This window comes from Ixodes scapularis, unplaced genomic scaffold, assembly GCF_016920785.2.
Source record: "Ixodes scapularis isolate PalLabHiFi unplaced genomic scaffold, ASM1692078v2 PGA_scaffold10__122_contigs__length_95168666, whole genome shotgun sequence".
Classification (NCBI taxonomy): Eukaryota; Metazoa; Arthropoda; class Arachnida; order Ixodida; family Ixodidae; genus Ixodes; species Ixodes scapularis.
Window position 1 is genome coordinate 83,278,479 of NW_024609836.1, and position 20,740 is coordinate 83,299,218.

Consider the following 20,740-nt stretch of genomic DNA (forward strand, 5'->3'; position numbering starts at 1 on the left):
AAAATTTATCTCCTCTATCCCACGTAGTCTGAATTGCGCAGAATGAAAACTGGAAGGTCTGTTATGGCGTGACATACAATATTTTTGCCCCTCAACTTGGTGAATGGCAACACTAACCCCGTGAACACATACCGCGACGACGCGACACCACGGTGTCGCGTGGCACTGATGTCGAGTTACGCCGTTGCACGACGCTGCTATGTCGGGTCACGTGACACTGTGACACCGTGTTACGGGGTATCATAACTGTGACTGCCAAATTAGGAGGTCATACAGTCTAAATTGGTTTTAACAGACCTTGATAATGACCAAGACTTCAGTCTGTTGTAAAAGGAGCATGCTGTTTGCAGATATGAAGTTGAACCAAAGTACAGATAGGAAAACTAACCGAACTTCAGAAAGCAGCATGGTATATCCAAATGTCTGAGAGACCACTTCTTAGGACAAGATAAACAAACACCTATGCTACGTACGCCTACGGAATGTTTACACCTATGCATGGCGGTAAACATAGCACAGGCAGCCTAGGTGTCTCCAATGGCAACTCGAGCGAGCAAGTTCCATGCGGGATTCCCGTACCAAGCTGTCGCTCTAAAACTTGCCTCCATGAAGTCGTCGTGGGTGAGGATCCCGCTGAACCAGGCCGGCTGGCCCAGCAGGGACACTCCCCTGCGAGGCACCTGCAAGCCCGAGGGCGGGGCGTCCTCCTGCTGGCAGGGATGCAGGCCGAGGTCCTCGCGGGTCATTGACGAGTTCACCTGGTTGATCGACTGCTCCCTGCAAGTGCGAGCGGGAGAAAAAAAATTCTTTCGTAGAAAACGACTCGTAAAACACGTTCTGCGTTAAAAGCTTCCCATCGCTGTCCCCTCCCTCGTCAGACCCGAGTCGCGGTGGAGGGGGGCGTTTGGACATCTGCGTACCGTGCGGTGGCCGAGTTGGAGGCCGCCTGCCCCAGGGGCTGTGCCGCCGAGGCCTGTGGGCCCGGACAGAGGAGCCTGAGGAAGGGCCGGGACAGAGGCAGGTCCACCAGGCGGCCGTCCTGCAGGGCCTTGGCCAGGAAGATGCCCAGGAAGTGGAACCAGGCGCTCACCCGGCTGCACACCCCGGACCCCTGGGGCAGGGGCGCCGGGAACAGGCCGTACGCCGTGTGGATGTAGTAGCCGGGGGGCTTCGAGCTCTCCCCGCCCCACGGGGGACGCTGGTCTGGGCCGGACACCGAGGAGGCCGCCGTCGGCTGCGCAACAGCACCCGCACGTCTCGTTTCAAAACAATTGTGAACAAGTTAATTTCCGCTAATTTTCGTAATACACAAGTTCCTGTGATCTCGTGACGAGAGAACACGCCGGCACGGTGGTGCCATCTATGAGGCGACCCTGGAACTGCATTTCGCTAGAGCGAAGGTTTTGCGGTATTTGCGAGATCATATGTATGTGCCATTTATGAAAAATGGTCCTTTATGACATTGTCAAAAGAATGATGCACAAAACATAAAGGAAATATACTGAGATGCCAAGTGTTCCAACGCTACCTGACAGGCGGCACCAAGTGTTCTCTCACTGTTGGAGATCCCAAGGGGTGTTAAGGTACTCGGTTGTAAGCAGTCGGAAGTGTGTGCACGAGCTTTAAAGCCCAACGACTGTACTGAGGCTAAAACGGAGGGGGTGTCCCACCTTTTTGTCGTTGGTGGTCGGGATGTCCTCGCAGAGCCACATGCCCAGGTCCCTCCTCTGGAGCTCCTCCGCCACCAGGGCGTAGAACTCCAACGTCGGGCCCAGGCCAGTGCCTTCTTCGTTTTGGAACTCCACCTGGCGACACACAAATCACATTTCGGCTCCAATCATGTTTCGGATCCAATCAAGTTTCGGCTCCAATCATATTTCTGCTCAAATCACATATTGGCTCGAATCACTACTCGGCTCAAATCACAATCCGGCTCATTCCCATATCGGCTGGAATCCCATTTTGGCTCAAATCCCATTTCGGCTCAAATCCCATTTCGGCTCGAAGCACATTTCAGCTAAAATCACCTTCTCGACTTGAGTGACTGTAACCCAAGTCACTTTTTGGTGGTGAGTGTCCCCCGTCCCTACCCACCTCGAGGACAGTCTTGCGTGGGGCATGCAGGCGCATGACCTGGGTGGCCCAGTCAAGCAGCTTGTCCCCCCGGGGCACCTTGACCCGCTCGTGCTTCAGTCGCCCCACCCGGAACTCGTGGGGGTCGTCCCGCCGGGGGGAGGGTCCCCGGTGACGCTCCGCACTGGCGTCACGCTGGTTTTGCAGCCACACTATCGACCTGCACGGCACCCCACAAACACACACGGGCATTTTGAAGTGAAGTCTCACCCGTACAGGGTGTATGTACGAAAACAGACTTCAGTAAGACAGGCTACTAGCTCTGCGACTGTAAACCAGAAAGCGATATGCCCATTCACTCCCCTCCTGCGTAAGTGTGAGGTGAAACGGTGCTTTCGATGAGCCGTCAAAGTGAGCGCTCAATACAGTTTAAATCGCTGTTGCTAGCAGATGTGTCGTTTGATTAAGTTGTTTCTGGTATCAACTAAAAGTTGAATACACTTACACTCCACGATAGGTGCTAACATACGACTTGTGACAATATCGTGTTACTAATTCCGCGTCAAAGTTGAAACTAAGCCTAAATTTGACCGTCGAGGCCTCTGTTTAACTTCCTGTTGTATAGATATCACTGAAATGTCGGGCATACATAAACCTCATTGAGTCAAACATGATGGTGAAAGGATCATTGAGATATCTCTCTCCGTTGAAGAGCTATGCACCGAACAGAATGATCATAATACATCTGACGCTGACATGACGTAATTCACGCTGCCATCTTGTGACACACCTCGTATGTCCACAGCATTTCGTTTCGCTAGACTCGGTACACAGATGTCACGCCTAAAACTTGTGGCCGTGTCATATACATAACCTACCCGTTTTTTTTTTTTCTGGCATGTTTGCAACAAAACATAGTCTGTCTTCGTAAAAATTCTCCCACCGATCCAGCAACTAAGTCTGTCTGCTAAAATTCTCTCGCTGATTCGGCACCATTTTTAAATCCGATTTGGCACCAAGTGGATGCAGGCCTTTGCTCCCTATTATCGGAGACTCGCTCTACACCATTTCTCTTGTCGTCCCGAATAAAGGAACAGACGGTTCGTAAATGAATGGGTATAATTTATGCCAATGGTAAAACTCACAACTAACAATGCAAATGGATTTAAATTATTTTCAGCACAGTGTGATGTATGGTGGAACTGCAAACTTTCAGACTATGGATGCTGACAGAGGTTCGTCAAAATGCTGTGGTAAAAGAGACTCTAAAAGTTAATTGTTTAAGAAAAAAATTCAGACATCAGGGCCACAGATGCCTGTATCAGTCTTGAAAGCTTACATCAAGTCTGCTATACTACCCCCATATCTTTGCTACATGAGTCTTAACTACAACCAGGTAACATAATTGGCAAAGTGTGTAACTAAAAGCACCGCTGTGGTCCCCCTTCCACGAATGATTAAAAGCTCGCCATAAAGTCTCCATGCGGTTAATACCACTTTCGTCAACGCAAATAAGAGTGATGTCAGACCGCCAACACTGAAAGATTTAGTTGAAGAATACAATGACTCCACTCTTCCACCATTCTTTTTGCACACACCATCAAACTTGTCGTTCGGAAGTGATCATCCCAGCCTCGGCGTCACAGGTAGCAACTATAAAAAGGCACCGCCGAAACGTCTGGTCATCAAACAGTTTGCTCGACCGAAAAAAGAATTCGTACCACTCCACTTTTGGATTCTGCGGGTCCTTCCACGAAACCTGAAACCATGCTGTGTCTTGTGCCAGTGTATGGCGTCGTTTAAAGCGTACGAGTGAGGCAGCCACCACAACCGATGATGCGACCAACAGTTGCACACTGCGAGACAAGTTGCAAACGGAGGCAAAACCCACCTGGAGGCTCCGAAGGCCGTGCAGGAGAAGTAGAGCTGCCGGGTCTCAAAAGGGAACAGCATGGGGCAGGAGTAGGTCAGGTGTTCGCACCAGTCCGGCTGGGAGCCAGACGACAGCACCAGGGGGTCCTGCAAGGACGACGACGGTCGTGCGTTTACGGGTGCGAGGGTGTGCCGATCATGAGAAGAAGAAACGGCTTAGTGGCGCAACGTGCAACAAATGCTACGGTGTGCCAGGGGCCCTGTATCACGCTGCATGCATTATAAACAGCGTGCAATTCCCAGCTTCAAAACTGCACTTCTCTTCGCAAACACTGACGCACCATGGGAAAGCCAAGCGGCTCCTGGATAAAAATTTCTTAGTTATCGTAAATGCCGGAAGAGAGCTCACCCTAAGTTCATTAAAACTGGGTTTATCTAGACATAGGTGCCTGTCATCCAATCGGGCACTTAATATATAATTTACAGAGTTCCCAAGTTAGGGAAATGTTAATAGTGGGCGCTTGAATGAAGTGAGCGCTTCTGCGGTATTTTACAGTATATGCACTTACACTAAAACAGCGCTACCAATAAAGCAATTTGCCAAATGGGTCGCACCTCTCATTGAACCCTTTTTAATTTGACAACTGGGGCCATTTAACAATTGCTATAGATACTAACGCAATTAAACATGTCAGCACACGTCGGTACAACTGGTAAAACTACTAAAATTGGTTACGGGTCCTGAACAAATTTCGCAGTTATAGCAGCACGCTTACCTGGATCTGTTGTACCAGCTTGTTGGTAATCTTCTTACTGAGGAAGTCCTCCAGGGTTACTGTGCTCAGAATATCTTCGATTCCTGAATGCCAAAAAAAAAAAATAAAAGAAGCTCCAGTTATATAGTAGTTTCAAGTGCAGACTAAGCAAGGTGAAAGTACGGTCACACCAACAAATAAATGCAATCCTAAGATTTGCAGTCACGCATCGGTGACGTGTCACAGAGCAACATGTCACAGTCGCGTATCACCGAGTCACGTGTCAAAGTGACATGTCACAGTCGCAAAGTAACATGCCACAGAGTCACGTGTCAGAGTGGCATGTAAGTCACGTGTCAGCAACGTGTCATGTCACAGAGTAACATGTAAGAGTTACATGTCACAAGCAGACATGTACATGTTATGCCCAAAAAAGTAACTAAATACCGTTACTCGCTCAAAAAGTAACTGAATGCATTACTCGTTACCGATTCTCAAAAGGAATGCGTTCTTTATCTCAAAAGTAGCGAGTTACTTTTCTCGTTACTTTGACGACCCAAAACCGCTTTTGTTTTATGCTTCAAGGTTTTCTTTTCAGTAATTGTTGCACTTCAGCAGTACAAAAGTATAGCAACGTGTTCAGCGATACACGTTACTATACTTTCATACTGTTTAGTTGTTTTTCGGAATACCCATCGCAATAAACGCATACTCGGGTTAGAATTAAAATGAGGCTGTCTAGACAGTGTACGTGTTACTCCCCAAAAGTAATGAAATACCGTTACTTGGCCTTAAAAGTAAGTATGTAACTCATCCCTTTTCTAAAATCGTTACTGAAAAAAGTAACTAGGTAGAAATAACTCATTACTAGTAATGCATTATGTAAAGCCACGTGGTGGAGCCTCAAGTTTTCATGAGGGCCCCCATCTTTCTGCCCTCTTGTCCGTGGGGCGGTTAATTAGCCGCCCCAGACGCAATGAATAGTCTCATCTCCTCAGAGGCAGAGCCCCACCCCCGTTTCCCTTTCTAGCCAAGAGATGGCGCTTTGCAGCCTCCTGGCAGGGCGAGAGATTCCCCTCGCCTATCAGTTATAAAAGGGGACGGATGAGGAGGAAATGATTTCTCTTTCCCAGGTCACGAACAACAAAGGCAAGTGATTCAGGGCACCGATTACGAGAGGCCAGGAGCATGGCCATGTTGGTGTAGGCCTAGCGTTGTATTATAGTGATGTTCTGTATTGTATGTATAGTTTTGGTAGTGTATGCAGTTTTGAAGTGTGTGTTTTGTAGTGTACCGTGTTCTTGAAAATAAACGGGAGTGGAAGCCTGCTCCCTGGAACGAAGCAACGTCTGTGTCTTTGCCTGGTCAACGAATGAATGAGTAACCACGTGGGGCATGCTTGCCGGTGGAGGCACTCGAATTCTCACGCGTCATGAAGTCGCATGTCACAGTCACGTGTTGCAGTCACGTGTTACAGGGTAACCTGTTACAGTCATGTGTCACTGCGTAACCCGTTACAGTCACGTGCCACAGAGTAACATGGCACAAAGTCAAGCGTTGCAGGGTCACTTGTCGGAGTGACATTTCAGTCACATGTCCGAGTGACGAGTCACAGAATCGTATCTCACGAACTTATGCAACCTCTAACACATTCTGTGGTAAAAAAAGAGAGAGAGGAGGAAGGAAGGGTCGCACCAATGGAGCTGGTGCGGCTGCGGTGGGTGCTGAGCAGACGCAGCAGCTGCAGCACGTCATCCACGCTGCAGCCGCCCTGGGCCTCCAACCCCGAGTATCCCAGTGCGCTGCTCAGGGACAGGGCACCCTCTCGAACCCCGCCCTTGCCGCTCGTCGAGGGACGTGCCACCGGCACCTGGCGGGATGCCTCCTGCGAAACGCCGGCACACGCCAGTTGCAACGCTCGTTCTGATGCAGATTTTTTTTTTTTTTTTTTTGCTGGTTTAAATTAATGTCAGATTTGTTAAAACACACCGTAGGTGAAGGGTCCTCAATCTTTTCTATCTCAAGAAATACCCATCTCTCTTGACTAACAGCCAAGGAGCGCCCCTCCTCGATGCAGTAAAGCAGTACAGAAGCCTGCAAACCTTGAAAACAATAACGGACATGCCAGGGAATGTTTGGCACATAGTCGTACAACAACGGATGGCTCAGTTTTACTACGACAGTGCTTAACCTGGAAAAACACTTTACTTGGGGGCAGGGACGGTTGAGGAAATTTGGGAGCTCGGGGAGCCCAAGAGGGCGCTCTGAGGAAGCCCCGGGCTCCTAAGAACCCAGTTTGAGAACCCACGCCGTAGATTAATCTTTTGAAGAACCAGCTCCAACTAAATATAGAAGGCAACATAGCAAATTATCCGAGCCACATTGGGGTCGGCTCAATTCAGTCAAAATGAAACGCAATGTCAAGGGTATTACGTCCCATCCAAGGTTGTTTTAGTGTCGAGCCCCGTAACTCCTTAGCCCGTTCAACGCCCATACATTCCCACGAGGCATGACGTCGACAACTCGAAAGTCTAACCAAAATTGAGACTGGCGTGTAACTTTGAACGAGAAAAAAACGAGAAACGGCAAAAGGTTCTAGGTTTGACGGTGGAACGTTCAACAAGTAGACGGCCGAGACGAACTGCCGTTCTCCGCGCCTACAGCGCCCGGAACGCGACTCGGACTGGCGCGTTGACCGCGTCCTGAAAAGTGGTTCCTCGACTTCCGCCCGACAACGTCGTCGAAGTGTCGTGCCGTCGCTGGCTGCGATCCTGGAGGTGTCGCGGCGCGGTGGTGGACGTGCCAGACGCCCGTCCAGCTGAGAGTTGGACGGACGTTCGGCAGCCGAGAGTTGGGACGCCGTGACGGGACGCCAAACACGCCAGTCCAAGACACATTCCAGGCACCGCACCTATGTGGCAGCTCCAGTCTAGTACACGTTACTCGGAAAAAGTAATCAAATACAATTACAATCACTATTTGTTAAAATTATTCACAGTAATTAGCTTACTTAATTTAATTACTTGAGAAGAAAAGTAACTGGCCGTTATTTGATAAAGTAACTGACTTTCCGGATTACTTTGATCACAGTCGCCGACCGATTTTAAGGATGCCGATAATTCGGACTTGTTTGATACTTTGGACCAGACGGAGGAACCGTGACCTACCCGATAGAAATAGTGCATATTCATAACCGACGTTTCAGACCGCTTGAAGTCCGAAAGTGTGATATTTTGAAAAAAAAACAACGTCGCAAGCAATCAATGAGAAACGCTACCGCGACTCTACCATTTTAGATTTTGCATTGGCTGCACATGCATTGGCTTGGTTTGGCAGCGCTACTTGAGTACTGATGCTAAGTCCTGCCGCTAGGTGACACATGCTGACTTTTATTTTTCTTCTCTGGCTGCATGTCATTATCATCATCACTACCATTTTGCCTTGTTCAATCGCCATTCTGCAGTGGTCTTGCGTTTCTCATCTCGTCTCGGTGAATCGTGTTTCGAAGACTACGCTGGCTTGCAAAGTTTCGCTAAGAAGCACGGAAAGTACTTGACCGTAACGCTAGAAAAGAAGGTGGCAATTCTTAAGTGGTTGAACGCAAGTGGAGGCATAGCTTGAAACAAGGCACTGCTGATGGCTTTTTGAAGCCCAGTTAGACATAACAAAGGCAAGTGTTTTAATCTTCCAATTTTTAGAACAGCTTTGTTATCCGGCCATTTTTTTCGATTCCTGCGAAGTCCAAAAGATTGGTCGGCGACTGTGGTTGTAACAAGTACTGTACAAGTCTCGGAAGCTCGCAGTCGCATCAGTCGTACCCGCCCAGCGATGCTTAGCAATGTCGGCAGATCTTACGACGTTAGGCCCGCCACAGATCGACCTACCTCTCTCGAGTACGAGCTGTCCTCCTTGGCTGCCTTGTAGATGATTCTGTACAGAGAGAAAAAAAGAAACGTCAATATGTCACGATAAGTCTCAAGTAGGTGAGACAGAGGCGCAACTTTAATGGGAAAAGCTTGTTGGCAGACAGAAACAAAACAGAGACACTTACAAATCTCTGTAACGCGAAATTACAGAGCAGCTCTTCAGGAGGAGGAGGGGAGGGTATGCCCCTCCCCCTCCTCCATATCCTTTCCTTTTGCATACCCTCCCATCCTCCCCCTCCTTCTAATTTCTCCACTAAATTTAGCTGAAAAATGGGCGCCACGTGACCTCAACACCAATTCAGTTTCCCCGCTAGGGAAAATGACGTCACGACTTGGTGTCACGTCAGCTACAAAGAAATTCAGCTTCTCCGCTAGATTTAGGGGGAAATTTGACATCAAGTGACCTCAACAGCAATTCAATTCCCCGCTAAATTTAGCGGAGAATTGCATTGGTGTTGATGTCATGCGACGTCAATTTTCCCGCTAAATCTAGCGGAGAAACTGAATTTCTTCATAGGTGACGTGACACCAAGTCATGACATCATTTTCCCTGCTAAATTTAGCAAGAAAACTGAATTGGTGTTGAGGTCATGTGACATCAATTTTGGCGGGGAGATGAGCGCTGCATCGGCATTTGGCTGGGAGTCAGCCCGTCGACTCGCGTTACTGGCACTTAACCGGATGTGGTTGGGTGCCGACGCACATTCCGTGTCAAAAGCGTGTTGGCAAGCCGGGTGACCATTCATCTTGAAAACTAGAGAACACATTTTCTTTTCCATGAGCACTCACATGTACATGGGCTCCCAGATACGCCTTATCTTGTCCTGCCTGGATCCCATCTCAGAGGTCTGGATCAGGTGCTGAACCGCGCGGAAGATGGTCCACTCAGGATCCACGAGGTCCACTTCCAGGTCCGGAACCTGTCGTTGGGCCATCCACAAAAAAAAAAAAAGAACAAGACAGAGAAAAGCTTTGTCAGTTCCAAAGCCTTAGAAAGCCCCTGAGATCGAGACAACGAACAACCGGAACGACAAAGGCGGGGGCTCCAATGTAGCATCGGTAAAAGCGCGTGATACATGGATGTTCGTGGAACAGCGCTCACCCCTGGGAGGTTGGGACCCTTCAACGTCAGGTGAAGCCTCGGCTGAGGCGTCGATTCTCGCACTTCCTCGGCATTTGATTCGTCCGAGCCTGTGGAAGGGGAGGGGCCACCGAGCCGCATCGTCATCGAAAATATCCAGTTTAACTTTTGCACGATAACCGACACCTTTAAACAAATACTGATCCCTGTTCCACGCTTCGTAAATGCAAGTTGCTTATTCTGAGCATTGGATAGCTAAAGAAAAGAATTTCCTCGTGCTTGTGTGGTGCAAGATATTTTCACACATCACGTCGTAATATGGGGTATCTTAAAATAAGAGCATTCAGGCCTCTTCACAGGGTGCAAGTTTTTGCAAGCAGGTGATATTAAAACAGCACAGGCACCATCGCTATCACTAGAAAAGAAGTGACCACCCGACGTGCGCCACCACACATTTCTTTCAGAGGAAAGCTTTACACTACTGTTTGACACGGGCGATAAGTGAACTTTTCATCACCAGTTTGAACCACTTGGCACTGAAGATCTGCATCGCAACACACTGTCATAATAAATGTAGTAATAACATGATGTTAGTAAACCCCTAGTAATCGATGCCTTACCCAGTCAGGCAGTCAGCAATTCATGAAACAGCCGAAGAGAAAACCACACAAACTGTTAAACCCGGTCGTACACAAAGTTGGAGGAAGACTCTCAACGCACAGGAGACAGTGAGTGCAGGTAAAATGATGCGATGAAATTGTGTGGCTCGACTAGGTTTTCTATTAGGCCACATGCCACCACCACCCAATCCCACCAGAAAACAATTGCCACGGGCCCCCTTGTTGAAACGCAAGACTATTTGCTGGCAAAAGACCCTGGTGTTAGCATCAAAGTAAACTGCATAAAGACCAAAAACCGAGTGTAGCCCCCAAGACTGTTCCCAGTGTTCAGAGAATTGAAACTGAGAGCAAATTTTATATCTGAACCCCCCCCCCCCCCCCCCCCCACCGCAAAAGAAATAAAAATAGAAACCTTCCAGTCAAATGGTGTTCAAGAGAAATAACTAAGTCTCAAAACAGAAGAACAGACCCAACAGAACTGAATCAATTTTGGAATGTATGCGGACAAACTTAAAAAAAGAATAAATGCCCCTGTGGAGAAACCTATAATCCCCGACAAACAGGCAACACTGCACATTACAAAAGAACCTCAAAAACAAGTTAAAGAGCCTCAAGAATGAGAAAGCGACCTTCAGGATCAATGGACGACCCAGAATAAGAATAAAGAGCAGCTAGAACGAATCGTGACCTTGAGAATGAACACACGACCCCGAGAGGGAACATATGGCCCCGATAATGGGCACAAGACCTTGAGGATCAGCAAATGACCTTGAGAATGAACAAATGACCTTGAGAATAAACACCCGGACCACGACCGCACGACCTTAAGAACTAACACCCGACGTCCGAGACGAACGTACAGCCTCGACGACCAAAACCACGAGCCCGGAATATCAATTGTCGCCCGACTCCACGCTCCTGTCAGGCTCCCGCTAACTCCCAGAGCCTAAAGCCAGCAACCCGCCGCGCCAAGAAAAACCGGTCGTCGGGCGATCGGCGCCTCCCACTTACTCACGCCGCCGCCACCAGTCTCATCGGGCCACCATGGTACCTAAGATGCATCTCCGACTGCCGCGTTTACCGCGTCCAAAAAAGTGGTCCCTCGACCTCTGCCCGACGACATTATGGCAGCATCGCGTTGTAGCCGGCCGTAACCTTGGAGCGATTAACCGCCAGGGTTGTGACAACCAACACTCCGGCCTCCGCTACGTCATTCGTTGCCACTTTGGGACCACTTTCGGCGAATGGGACGCTAAACACGCGGGTCGTCGAGAGAAGCGTTCTAGGTGCCATACAGCCGCCGCCGCCACCAGTCTCACCACGCCACCGCAGGCCGTGCCACGTCGTAGAACCACGTTCCGGGGAGCACCGTCCCGCCGTGAGGGACGGGTCACGTCGTCGTTGCCAAACTACACCTACCGCGTGGGCGCTGTGGCAGCCGCTGCTGCGGCGACGACAGGTGGTTCGGGCGGGTGGCGGGGCGTGCTCGCCTGCGCTGCTGGAGGGGAGAGGAGGAGGAGGACCGACCTGGGGGAGGGATCTCGAGGTCCGACGTCTGGTTGACGTTGGTGCGCCCGGGCCGGGGGTCGAATGCGGGGATCAGCGCCGAGAACTGCCGCTTCAGCACGAACTCGTCGTCCCAGCTGCGCCGCTTGCCGCTGCGCAGCTCCATGCCGTCTTCCTCCTGACAGACAGCGGAGACGGAAAAAAGGGTACGTCGACAGCTTCGTCAATTTCTGAATAGTAGAACACCTCTAAAGAGTGATACAGAAAAACAGCAATTATAATACAGAGATCCTTTCGTAGCTCGTTTCGCTTCTAAAACAGAAAGTGTGTAACAGTGTATTTTCACGAGGGATCCTTATTTGAGAAGAAAATCGAGTGAGTCGTGGAGCTACAAGAAGGAAAAGACCCGAGAAGGAGGCGGTGTCACAGAAAATCCCAGCGAACATGTGCACAACAGAGTCGCACGTAGTTGAGTTGCAGTCTTCCTTTTCACAAACCTGCTGGAGACCTTCGGGGGCTCATCGAACAAAAGGCAGAAAAAGGATGAAAGAAAGGGGCCCACACCTCAAAGCTGTTGATCATAAATAATCCTTCCCCAAAAGCAGGGGCACAAAGGAGGAAGCCCAGTTGCTCCGACGAGACGACGGATGTTCCGTAGGCCAGTCGCAGATTCTCCTTGGCTCCACATGAGCTCTGGGGTTAGCGAGCATCGTGTTGCGGAGCACGTGACCTCAAAACTCAATGACGTTTAATCCTCTCCTCACGAAGACACTCCATCGTGCGAATGCACCGTAAGGGTGGGGGATCCTCAAAGAGAGTGGGACGGAAACCATTACGAAATGAAACGCATATCAAAGAGGGACAAAATTCGCACCCTAGCAGGGATTAAACCCATACCCCACGATTATGAGTCCGAGACTCCACAACCACAAAAAGGGTTCAGTGGCGAACACAAACGTCAGACGCTGGGGTCGAACAGTAAAGACCACCGTGGTGGTCTCTACTGCACGAGCACGACCACCCCCCTGCCAACAACGAATATGCACAAGACGCAACAAACGTGTACAAAACGCGAGGGATGCGCGAAAAACACGACGGCGCTACGGTTCCACGCAACCAAGCGCAACATCCGACCCACCACGACATCCTCGTAGTCGTCATCGTCCTCGTTGTCGTCGTCGTCCTCGTTGTCGTCGTCGTCCGGCAGGTCGTCGTCGTCTTCCAGGTCGGCCATGAGGGTGGTGGCCCGGCAGGTCTCGAGGAAGTCCTGCTCGCTCTCGCTGGACATGGAGGTCAGGCTGACCGTCAGGCCCCCCGCCCCGCCTCCCGCCGCCGTGGTGGTCGTGCTCGTCAGGCTCGGGTAGCTTTGAGCCGTGCTCAGAAAGCCTCCTGGGGGGATTGGAAAGCCACACCCTCTTAACACTGGGACAAGGTACGCACCGCAACAATGCGTGCACCGCGACGAAGTATGCACCTCAACAAAAGTATGCACCGTGGTAGAAATGTGCCGGGAACGCGTACCATTATTACCCGGTTCTAGCGCCCCCCCCCAACCCAATTCTGACGCGTACCCAGTTTTCAGACCCTAAAATGAGGATTCTAATGTGCACTTGGTTTTCAAGCTCAGTATCTCAGTTGTCACCGGCATTTGGTCGGATCCGAGCTTCTTCACGTAGTCGACCAGGACACCTCCGACGTCGGGAAAACGGCTCGTCAGCTGGCCGTGAAGTCGGGTCAACTTGCTCGCGAAGATTGTCTCTTTACTTTCGCCAGTCACAAACACAAGTTTCGAATTTCGTGACTCCTCAAGTTGCGAAATTCAAGACGTGACTGCAACCCCCATTGTTGGCGACTCAAGTGTTGCGCAGAAAGGCTACGCCGCCATCTTGTAACTGCAATGACAGCGGGACCGTTGGTGGCATGATTTCGGTTTTTGTTTCGGTTTTGTATCCGACTGCAACGCGCAAGCCATTTCTAGCCGCATTTTTCCCGAAAAGATGTGCACGTTAGAATTGGGTAATTACGGTATTTAACCGGCGTGTTTCTCGCCCCATCCCGCCCACGCGTCGAAAGTGGCTCCAAAAGTAGCGAAAGATTCCCACGAAAGCTCGAGTCCTATGCATAGAAAAGTTCAGTTGTTCCGTTGCTAAAGTTTCTAACCCAGAGGCAGTACCGACGCGGTTGCAGTCGCATTATCAAAATGCCGCCCAACGCACGCGCCAGCATTAGAACTTCGACGAATTACAAATCGGCTCCGAAGTCGTGGCCCGTAGCGATCGAGCAAGAGGAAGGGAGTGTGTCGAAGAAGGCGCAGAAAGACGGACGTCTCTTCTCACCGGGTGGGGGGTGGTTGCCGAGCTGCGAAGACGCTTCGTTGCCAACCGTGATGTCGCCCAGCAAGTCGGCGAGGACTTCTGCAAACGACACGAGGCAAGTCACGGGTTACACGGATTCGTTCGTGCCCCTCATTAGGCACTCCCGCAGTCCCCAAAACAAAAAGGATGCTTCAGCTCCCTCCCTCCCCCCAGGGAAAAGGTTTTGCCGTTGTATTTTGAATAACTGATCTCACTGTCGGACGCAGAATAAACTCTTTTTGAAATTCAGTCTGCCATCCTTGATCTTTACGATCGTCTCGGTGTCTGTGCCAAACAAATGGTAGCCTTCTTGACGCTGATGCAGGAAGACGTCGAAGACACTACGAAGAGGAAGATGTACGAGGCCCGTACGTTCGAGATGTCGGTACAACGCGATGCACAAGTTGCTGTGCAAAGCATTTGTTTCAGAGAGTGATCCAATCGACACCTTGGCACGAGTTTGGCTCTAAAACCTTTTGATGGCGGAAATTCAATCAAAGGGCTCATGGGTCGCCGCTTTGCACGTGGTCGATTCTTACGTTCGCACCGTCGAAACGGAAACAAATTGAGGAAAATTACGATGCGATTGACGAACCAATTCTTACTCGCTACTGACGCGCGAAATTGACGAAATGCAGTTTCAAAACCTCCCTTAGTTTGCCGAAAGTGAAACTGGTCTTTGAGCCACGCGATGGCACCAAATTTCTAAAAGGGTCCACGGCGCTCTACCAGGAATGCAGCAGACCCCAACGTTAAGTTCCCGGTACGCGATGTCGTAAGTCTTTTGGTGTCGCCACGTCCTCCTTTTTAGTACCATCTACGTTTTATATGTATGCGACGGTATTTCTTTTCGCAGCAACTGTAGGAAGCTGCGGAATCCCTACACAATGGTGGACAAACGCCCACGCTTGTGTCTTGCACTGTGCGGGGGTTCCACAGCTTCCAACGGAGGGCACACTTTCGAAAGGTCTCTACGATGAAACTGACACGCTCGCTGGAAGTCTTCACAATTCCTCACGAGAGAAAAGACTGGGCCGTGGAGGACGTCACTAAACGGAAGTCGGCCAACACTCTACCCCCTTGCCACACTAGGCTCACCATCGTCGTCACAAGCAATAGGACGACGAAGCTCAACACCGTCGTCCCGAACAATAGAAAAAGCTAGTAGACCATTTTATTTTTTAACCGTCGAAATCTTACATTTGCCTCACGCAACGTCGAGGAAACACTCCACTCAATCTTCGTTAAAACCGCGTTTGAGTGGAGCGACTTTCCGGAAGAGACTGCTTCGATCGACCATAACAACTCAATTCTTTCCTCACCCATCGTAGCATATTTAAAAAAAATAAACTACAATAACGCCCACAAGGCAATGTAGGTACTTCGTAGTTCCATGTTCTACATTCGCCTACTGTTTTTCATCCGCAACAACAGGATCCCTGGCGAGTTAGGTTCAGTGCGAGTGCAATTCTGCGTCGATAGAAAACCACTCACCCGGGAAGTTGGAGGAGAGGGCGAGGCGAACCAGGGAGCTGACGTTGTTGGAGCCCCTGGAGAAGAGGGACGAGCCGCCCGTGCCGCCGCCCGCCGCGGCGTTGGCCAGGGCCGCCCCCACGCCCTGCCCGCCGGCGTTGCTGCCGGCCCGGCGCCGCGTAACCGCCGCAAAGGTTTCCAGCAGGCTGGCGGCCGACTCGTTGGCGTTGGCCAGCCCCAGGGACAAGTTGGGCACGGACACGCTCATGCTGTTGGACGAGCCCGTCCGGCCGGGCTCCGAGGCCTGGCCCCGGGCGTTGCTGGAGCTGCGGGCGCAACGCCGGGGGGCGGAGGTCACTTCAGCGCTGTTTCGGAAACGGCCACGGCGCCAGAGAGGACGCGGAAAAAAAGAGTTACGAAAGACCGATCGTGCCGACAAAGAACAGGGAGCGCGGAATGCGTCCCGCACAAACAACACTCCACCTGGTTTTCGCTAGATTTTTAAATTTTTTTATTCCCCATTTTTAGATTTTTATTATTTATTTTATTCTTACTTTATTCATTTATTCATAACTTACTTAATCTATTCATGCTATTTATTTATTACTTAATATTTACATTCATATTTATTTTATTTATTATCTTTATTTAAAACATGCCGTTCTCGCCAACATGCTTTCGTGCCGGCTGCTTTCGTGCCAGCACCGAACAGCTAGAACAGAAAGCTGCGACAGCAGTTTTGCTTGTCAGCCTTCTCGAGCAGACCAAATATTCGCGGTGCCTGGTGGTCTATGCACGAAGCCACAAAAGAAAGTTAAAAGACATGCAGTAAAATCGCAAAGAGTATCATACTGCCACTGCACCGACCCAAGTTTAAGCCCTGCTGGGGGTCTCTTTCTTACGCTGATCTTACATGGGCCTTTGTGTGCTTCATATATAACCTAAATGTCGTGTAACAATCGTAGCACGATGCTCGTTCGTGACAATTTTCTCGTAAAAAAACAACTCATAAAACACGTCGATAAACAGAAGGAACAATTCCACCCATCTCTTGCACTATCGTGGCAGGAGCGGTGCTAACGCTGTCTTTACTATGCAACTATAACTCCAGTAGGCTCGCGATAATCCAAACTCGGATATTTCATACTTCTGGTTAATTCAAAGAAATTCAAAAATTTTTGGTTGTCCCGTCATGTTTTTAAGGTACAGTATAGACCACTTACAACGTAACCGCTTATAGTGCAGGACCGGGTATAACGCGGTTTTTTTAAACCACCGGTTCACCTCCCATAGAACTCCATGTAATTACATACCGCTTAAAATGCAGGCGCGCGAAGGGAAGTACCGGTTATAGTGCGGTTTCTGGCGCAGCCCGCCGGCCGCGCCGACGACCGGAGCAGCGAGCTCGCTTCCCTGTGCGACACCAGATAACGGCGCTGACGCAAGCTGACGGCGCGAGCCGCAAACTGCACTCGCGGGGCAAGGAGGTTGCTGGAAAACGCGGGAAGAAGCGAAGAGGGAGGCAAGGGAGGCTTCAGTTGCCATAGTGACGGAGGGACGCACGCACGAGTCGTTCACGTGCGTGCGTGCGTGCGTCCCTCCGCTGCGTTGGAAACAAAGAAACAAACAACCGCAACGACAGACCAATCGCAGGTCGAGGAGAAGGGAGAAGTGTTCGCGCGTTGCATCATACATGCCGGTCGTGGGCCGGCCAGGCCGGCCAGGCCGGCTGCTTCTATTCCGCAAACGTGGCGTCGGTTGTGATCGTCGTCGTAGACGGCGTGCATCTCATCGTTCTGCGTAAAAGCGCTATCCTTGACTGTGAATTTTCGTTGTGTGTCGCTATGATAACCCAGCACGTACGAGAAGGGAAGATCCACCTACTCGTGCGGCGATGTCGTGGCGGCGCTCTCAAGACGGCAAAAACGCCCGTGTCGTCGTGGTTGTTTACTTCGACTACAGTGGTGATTTCTAAGCATTTGTGTCCTCGAACATCGCCCGGATTTCTTATTTGGCGCATTTCATGCGTGTGCTAAAGTTCAAGGTATTACTGGCGCGTACTGTATGAAGGATACGAATTTTCACGCGTTTTCATCTCCGGAGAAAAGTGATTAGGGTTAGCAATCCTGAACGCTCGCAACGTCCGTCCGCAACCCGCGACGCCGTTAAAAGGCTGCGCCAGGCAAAAGCCGCTATTTTCTTTTAAAATGTGTGACACTTGAGACATAACTGTACTAGTCTATTGAAATAAAGACTTTCCTCAAGCTAAGCTTATTTTTTCATCTAACATAACATAAATTCTTTCACAAAGGTAAATTGTCTCATGGCATGTATTTTGGCCTGAAAAATTGATGTTTTGGTTATAGTGCGGTACCGCTTATAGTGCGGATTTTCGCGACTCCCGAGACATACGTTATATGCGGTCTACACTATTTACAAGCCGCATAATTCAAGCGGCGTTTTCAGGTAATTCATACCTTCGTTCTCGCGGTCACGTTGAGCGCGATTCCTACCGAGCACCGGTGCAACACCCGTGGAGCTTGCTTCCGCGGGTGTTGCTTTTCCGCAGTGCACAGGTGCTCGGCAAGAATGGGTATAATGGGTATAACAGTCCACAATAAACAACTTTTCTGCCGGACGAACAAACTTAATTTTGTTTTGAGGCGTCACGTGCTGTCTAAACAGTCCACGATAGAAAACATTCTGAGGGATGAATAAACTTATCTCACGCATTTCAGCAATATTTCATGTGTGTCACCTGCTTTTAATTAGTAGGCCTGCATAGAGGAAATCATTAAACATCCACTTTGCATGCACTCGTATAACAAATCAACAAATCACAATTGTATCCCGCATCATATTCAGGTTAATCACAGACAATTCAATTCAAACTTCCGACGATTCAAGCAAAATTCGTAGCTTTCCGAAGTTTGATTTCATGAAAGTCTGCCGCACGCTTATCGTTCCTCGCAAGGTCAGTACACTTCCGCACCGCTTTACCGCATCAATGACAAAATTGGGAGGCAGGCATTCCTCGTCTAACGGTCCAGTAACCAAGTGAACTGGCGAGCTAGTTGGTTAAACATTACGGATACAAACGGCGCCAAGGACGAGGACTAGTAGAAGTAGTGAACAGGACGAGAGGTGGTTGACACTCTAACTCCTTTCTCTTACTGGCGAGCGTTAATACGTCGGTTGTAAAGGCCCGTTCACACTCTTGCGACTGCTTGCGACCTCTTAAACCTGGGTTCCTTAAAACTTCTTAAACCAGAGAACACACTGGCGCCATCTATTGGGAAGCAGTGTAAACTCGGCGGTCCGGCATATTTTTTTTTTATTTCTCGCGCAATATCCTTTCTTTTTTGGCTCGAAAAACTTTTGTCAATGTTATAAACGAGCCTTTCTATGGGTATTACGCACATTTGACCTCGGAAATCCCGCAAAACCTTCGCTTTTGTGAAATGCAGTTCTAAGGTCACCGCATAGATGGCGCCACAATGTCAGTGTGTCCCCTCATTCTAGAAACATTTAAGAAGTTGTAAGAGATCTCGTCTCTCTCAGTCGTACTCGGTCGCAAGAGTGTGAACGGGCCTTAAGTCTGCACTTGTCCCAACCACTTCTTCTACTACTAGTCCTCATCCTTAGCAGCGTTTGTGTCCGTAACATCGGTCCGGGCAGATACGAGTTTCTCGAAAGGTTTGAGAGAACCCTTTGGCCTGGACCGTCGTCGCGAACTCTCGGAGTTTGAAACCCGGACTTGAGCCCTCACCCCAGGATGGTGGCCCCGGTGTCGATGCGGTGCCTGGAGGCCGCCTTGAGGCTGGGGCCAGCCGAGGACGAGGGAGCGGGGGACGGGGCGTCCTCCGTCTCGGGGTCCTCCCTGGTTGGGGACAGGCTGTTCAGCTCCCGCGCCTGCAGCACCCGGGGCTGGACCGCCACGGGCAGCAGGGGCAGCTCCAGGGCCTCCATGCCCGTCGTGGACAGGGCTGCCTCCGCCCGGGCCCGGATCAGCATGTTCTCGGCCACCGCCTCCGCCGCCTGCGCGTCGTGGGGACCCATATGACACCCTTACATCGCGAGGCCACAAAACACTGTGCCGTCGTGAGGCCACGTGACTGCGACATCACGTGACAGCGCGTACGCAGGCAGCACGTGCCCAGCTCGCTCGCAACACATTCTGCGTGTCTCCAAGTTTACCGGATGTGATCGAGGCATTCTTACATCAAATGTATGCACTGGTTTATAATGTTGTCACAATGTCATGAGGGATCCCAAAAGGTTTCGAGGTACCCGGTCGTAAGCGGTCACAAGTGTGTGAACCAGCCTCGAAAGACAGTGATTGGATGACTGGAAGCAAGACTATTAGTAGTATAAGTGAGAGGGTAAATCGGCGAGTCGGCAAGCACGAGTGAGTGAGCAAGTGAATCAAGGTGGCGATGCACGCGTGTTGGTTCGTGCTTACGAATTGCTGGTACGACGCGCAATAAACGAAGAAAGAGGTGGGCAGCAGACGGGACGAGTGCCATTTACTGCCCGTCTCTCTCCTTGTTTATTGCGTGCTGCATCGTTGGTAAAAGCGAGTGAAGGAGTGCCCACCTTGACGGTGGTGAGGTTCTCGGCGGAAACGGCCGTCTGCTGGTCCATGGCCGTCTGCCCCTGGGAGGAGTCCGGCACCAGGCTGGAAGCCGAGGAGCTCTTGCGGCTCGGCAGGCAACAGCCGGCTGCCGGCACGCTGCCGCGCGCCGCCACACTGTCCGTCGTTACCTGGGAGACCTTATGTGTCAAGGACTGTCTGACCTCCCACCACCGCTATGCCTTTTTTGACAATGTTATAATTGACCTTTTCTCATAGAGAGTACATACATTTGATCTCGCAATAACCCAAAACCTTCGCTCTAGTGAAATGCGTTTCAGGGTCACCTCGTAGAAGGTGCCAGCGCGTTCTCTCATTGTGAGGGATTGCAAGAACTCAGTCGTAAGCAAATGCAAGTGTGTGGACGGGCTCTCAAACCAGATATCACTACTCTGCGATTCCCGTGTCACACACTGTACGGGGGCAAACGAGAGCACAAACGACTTA

At 50.4% G+C, this 20,740-nt stretch overlaps 1 protein-coding gene across 4 annotated transcripts in view; it reads right to left on the minus strand.

Annotated features, from left to right (window-relative positions):
• Positions 1–20,740, minus strand: part of LOC115315009 (E3 ubiquitin-protein ligase HECTD1) — a 95,429-nt gene that overhangs the window by 6,800 nt on the left and 67,889 nt on the right. For 3 of the 4 annotated variants that reach the window (XM_040499614.2, XM_042288705.1, XM_042288704.1), the window contains exons 25-40: positions 20,257–20,424; positions 19,430–19,698; positions 15,682–16,025; positions 14,170–14,247; positions 12,972–13,222; positions 11,855–12,011; positions 9,729–9,817; positions 9,416–9,546; positions 8,585–8,630; positions 6,396–6,585; positions 4,722–4,804; positions 3,965–4,092; positions 2,095–2,293; positions 1,671–1,805; positions 921–1,234; positions 603–777 (exon numbers count right to left, since the gene is read on the minus strand). In XM_040499614.2, coding sequence (XP_040355548.2) covers positions 603–777; positions 921–1,234; positions 1,671–1,805; positions 2,095–2,293; positions 3,965–4,092; positions 4,722–4,804; positions 6,396–6,585; positions 8,585–8,630; positions 9,416–9,546; positions 9,729–9,817; positions 11,855–12,011; positions 12,972–13,222; positions 14,170–14,247; positions 15,682–16,025; positions 19,430–19,698; positions 20,257–20,424 — 2,757 coding nt within the window. The remainder of the gene's footprint in view (positions 1–602; positions 778–920; positions 1,235–1,670; positions 1,806–2,094; positions 2,294–3,964; positions 4,093–4,721; positions 4,805–6,395; positions 6,586–8,584; positions 8,631–9,415; positions 9,547–9,728; positions 9,818–11,854; positions 12,012–12,971; positions 13,223–14,169; positions 14,248–15,681; positions 16,026–19,429; positions 19,699–20,256; positions 20,425–20,740) is intronic. The other variant, XM_042288703.1, reaches the window with a different exon arrangement.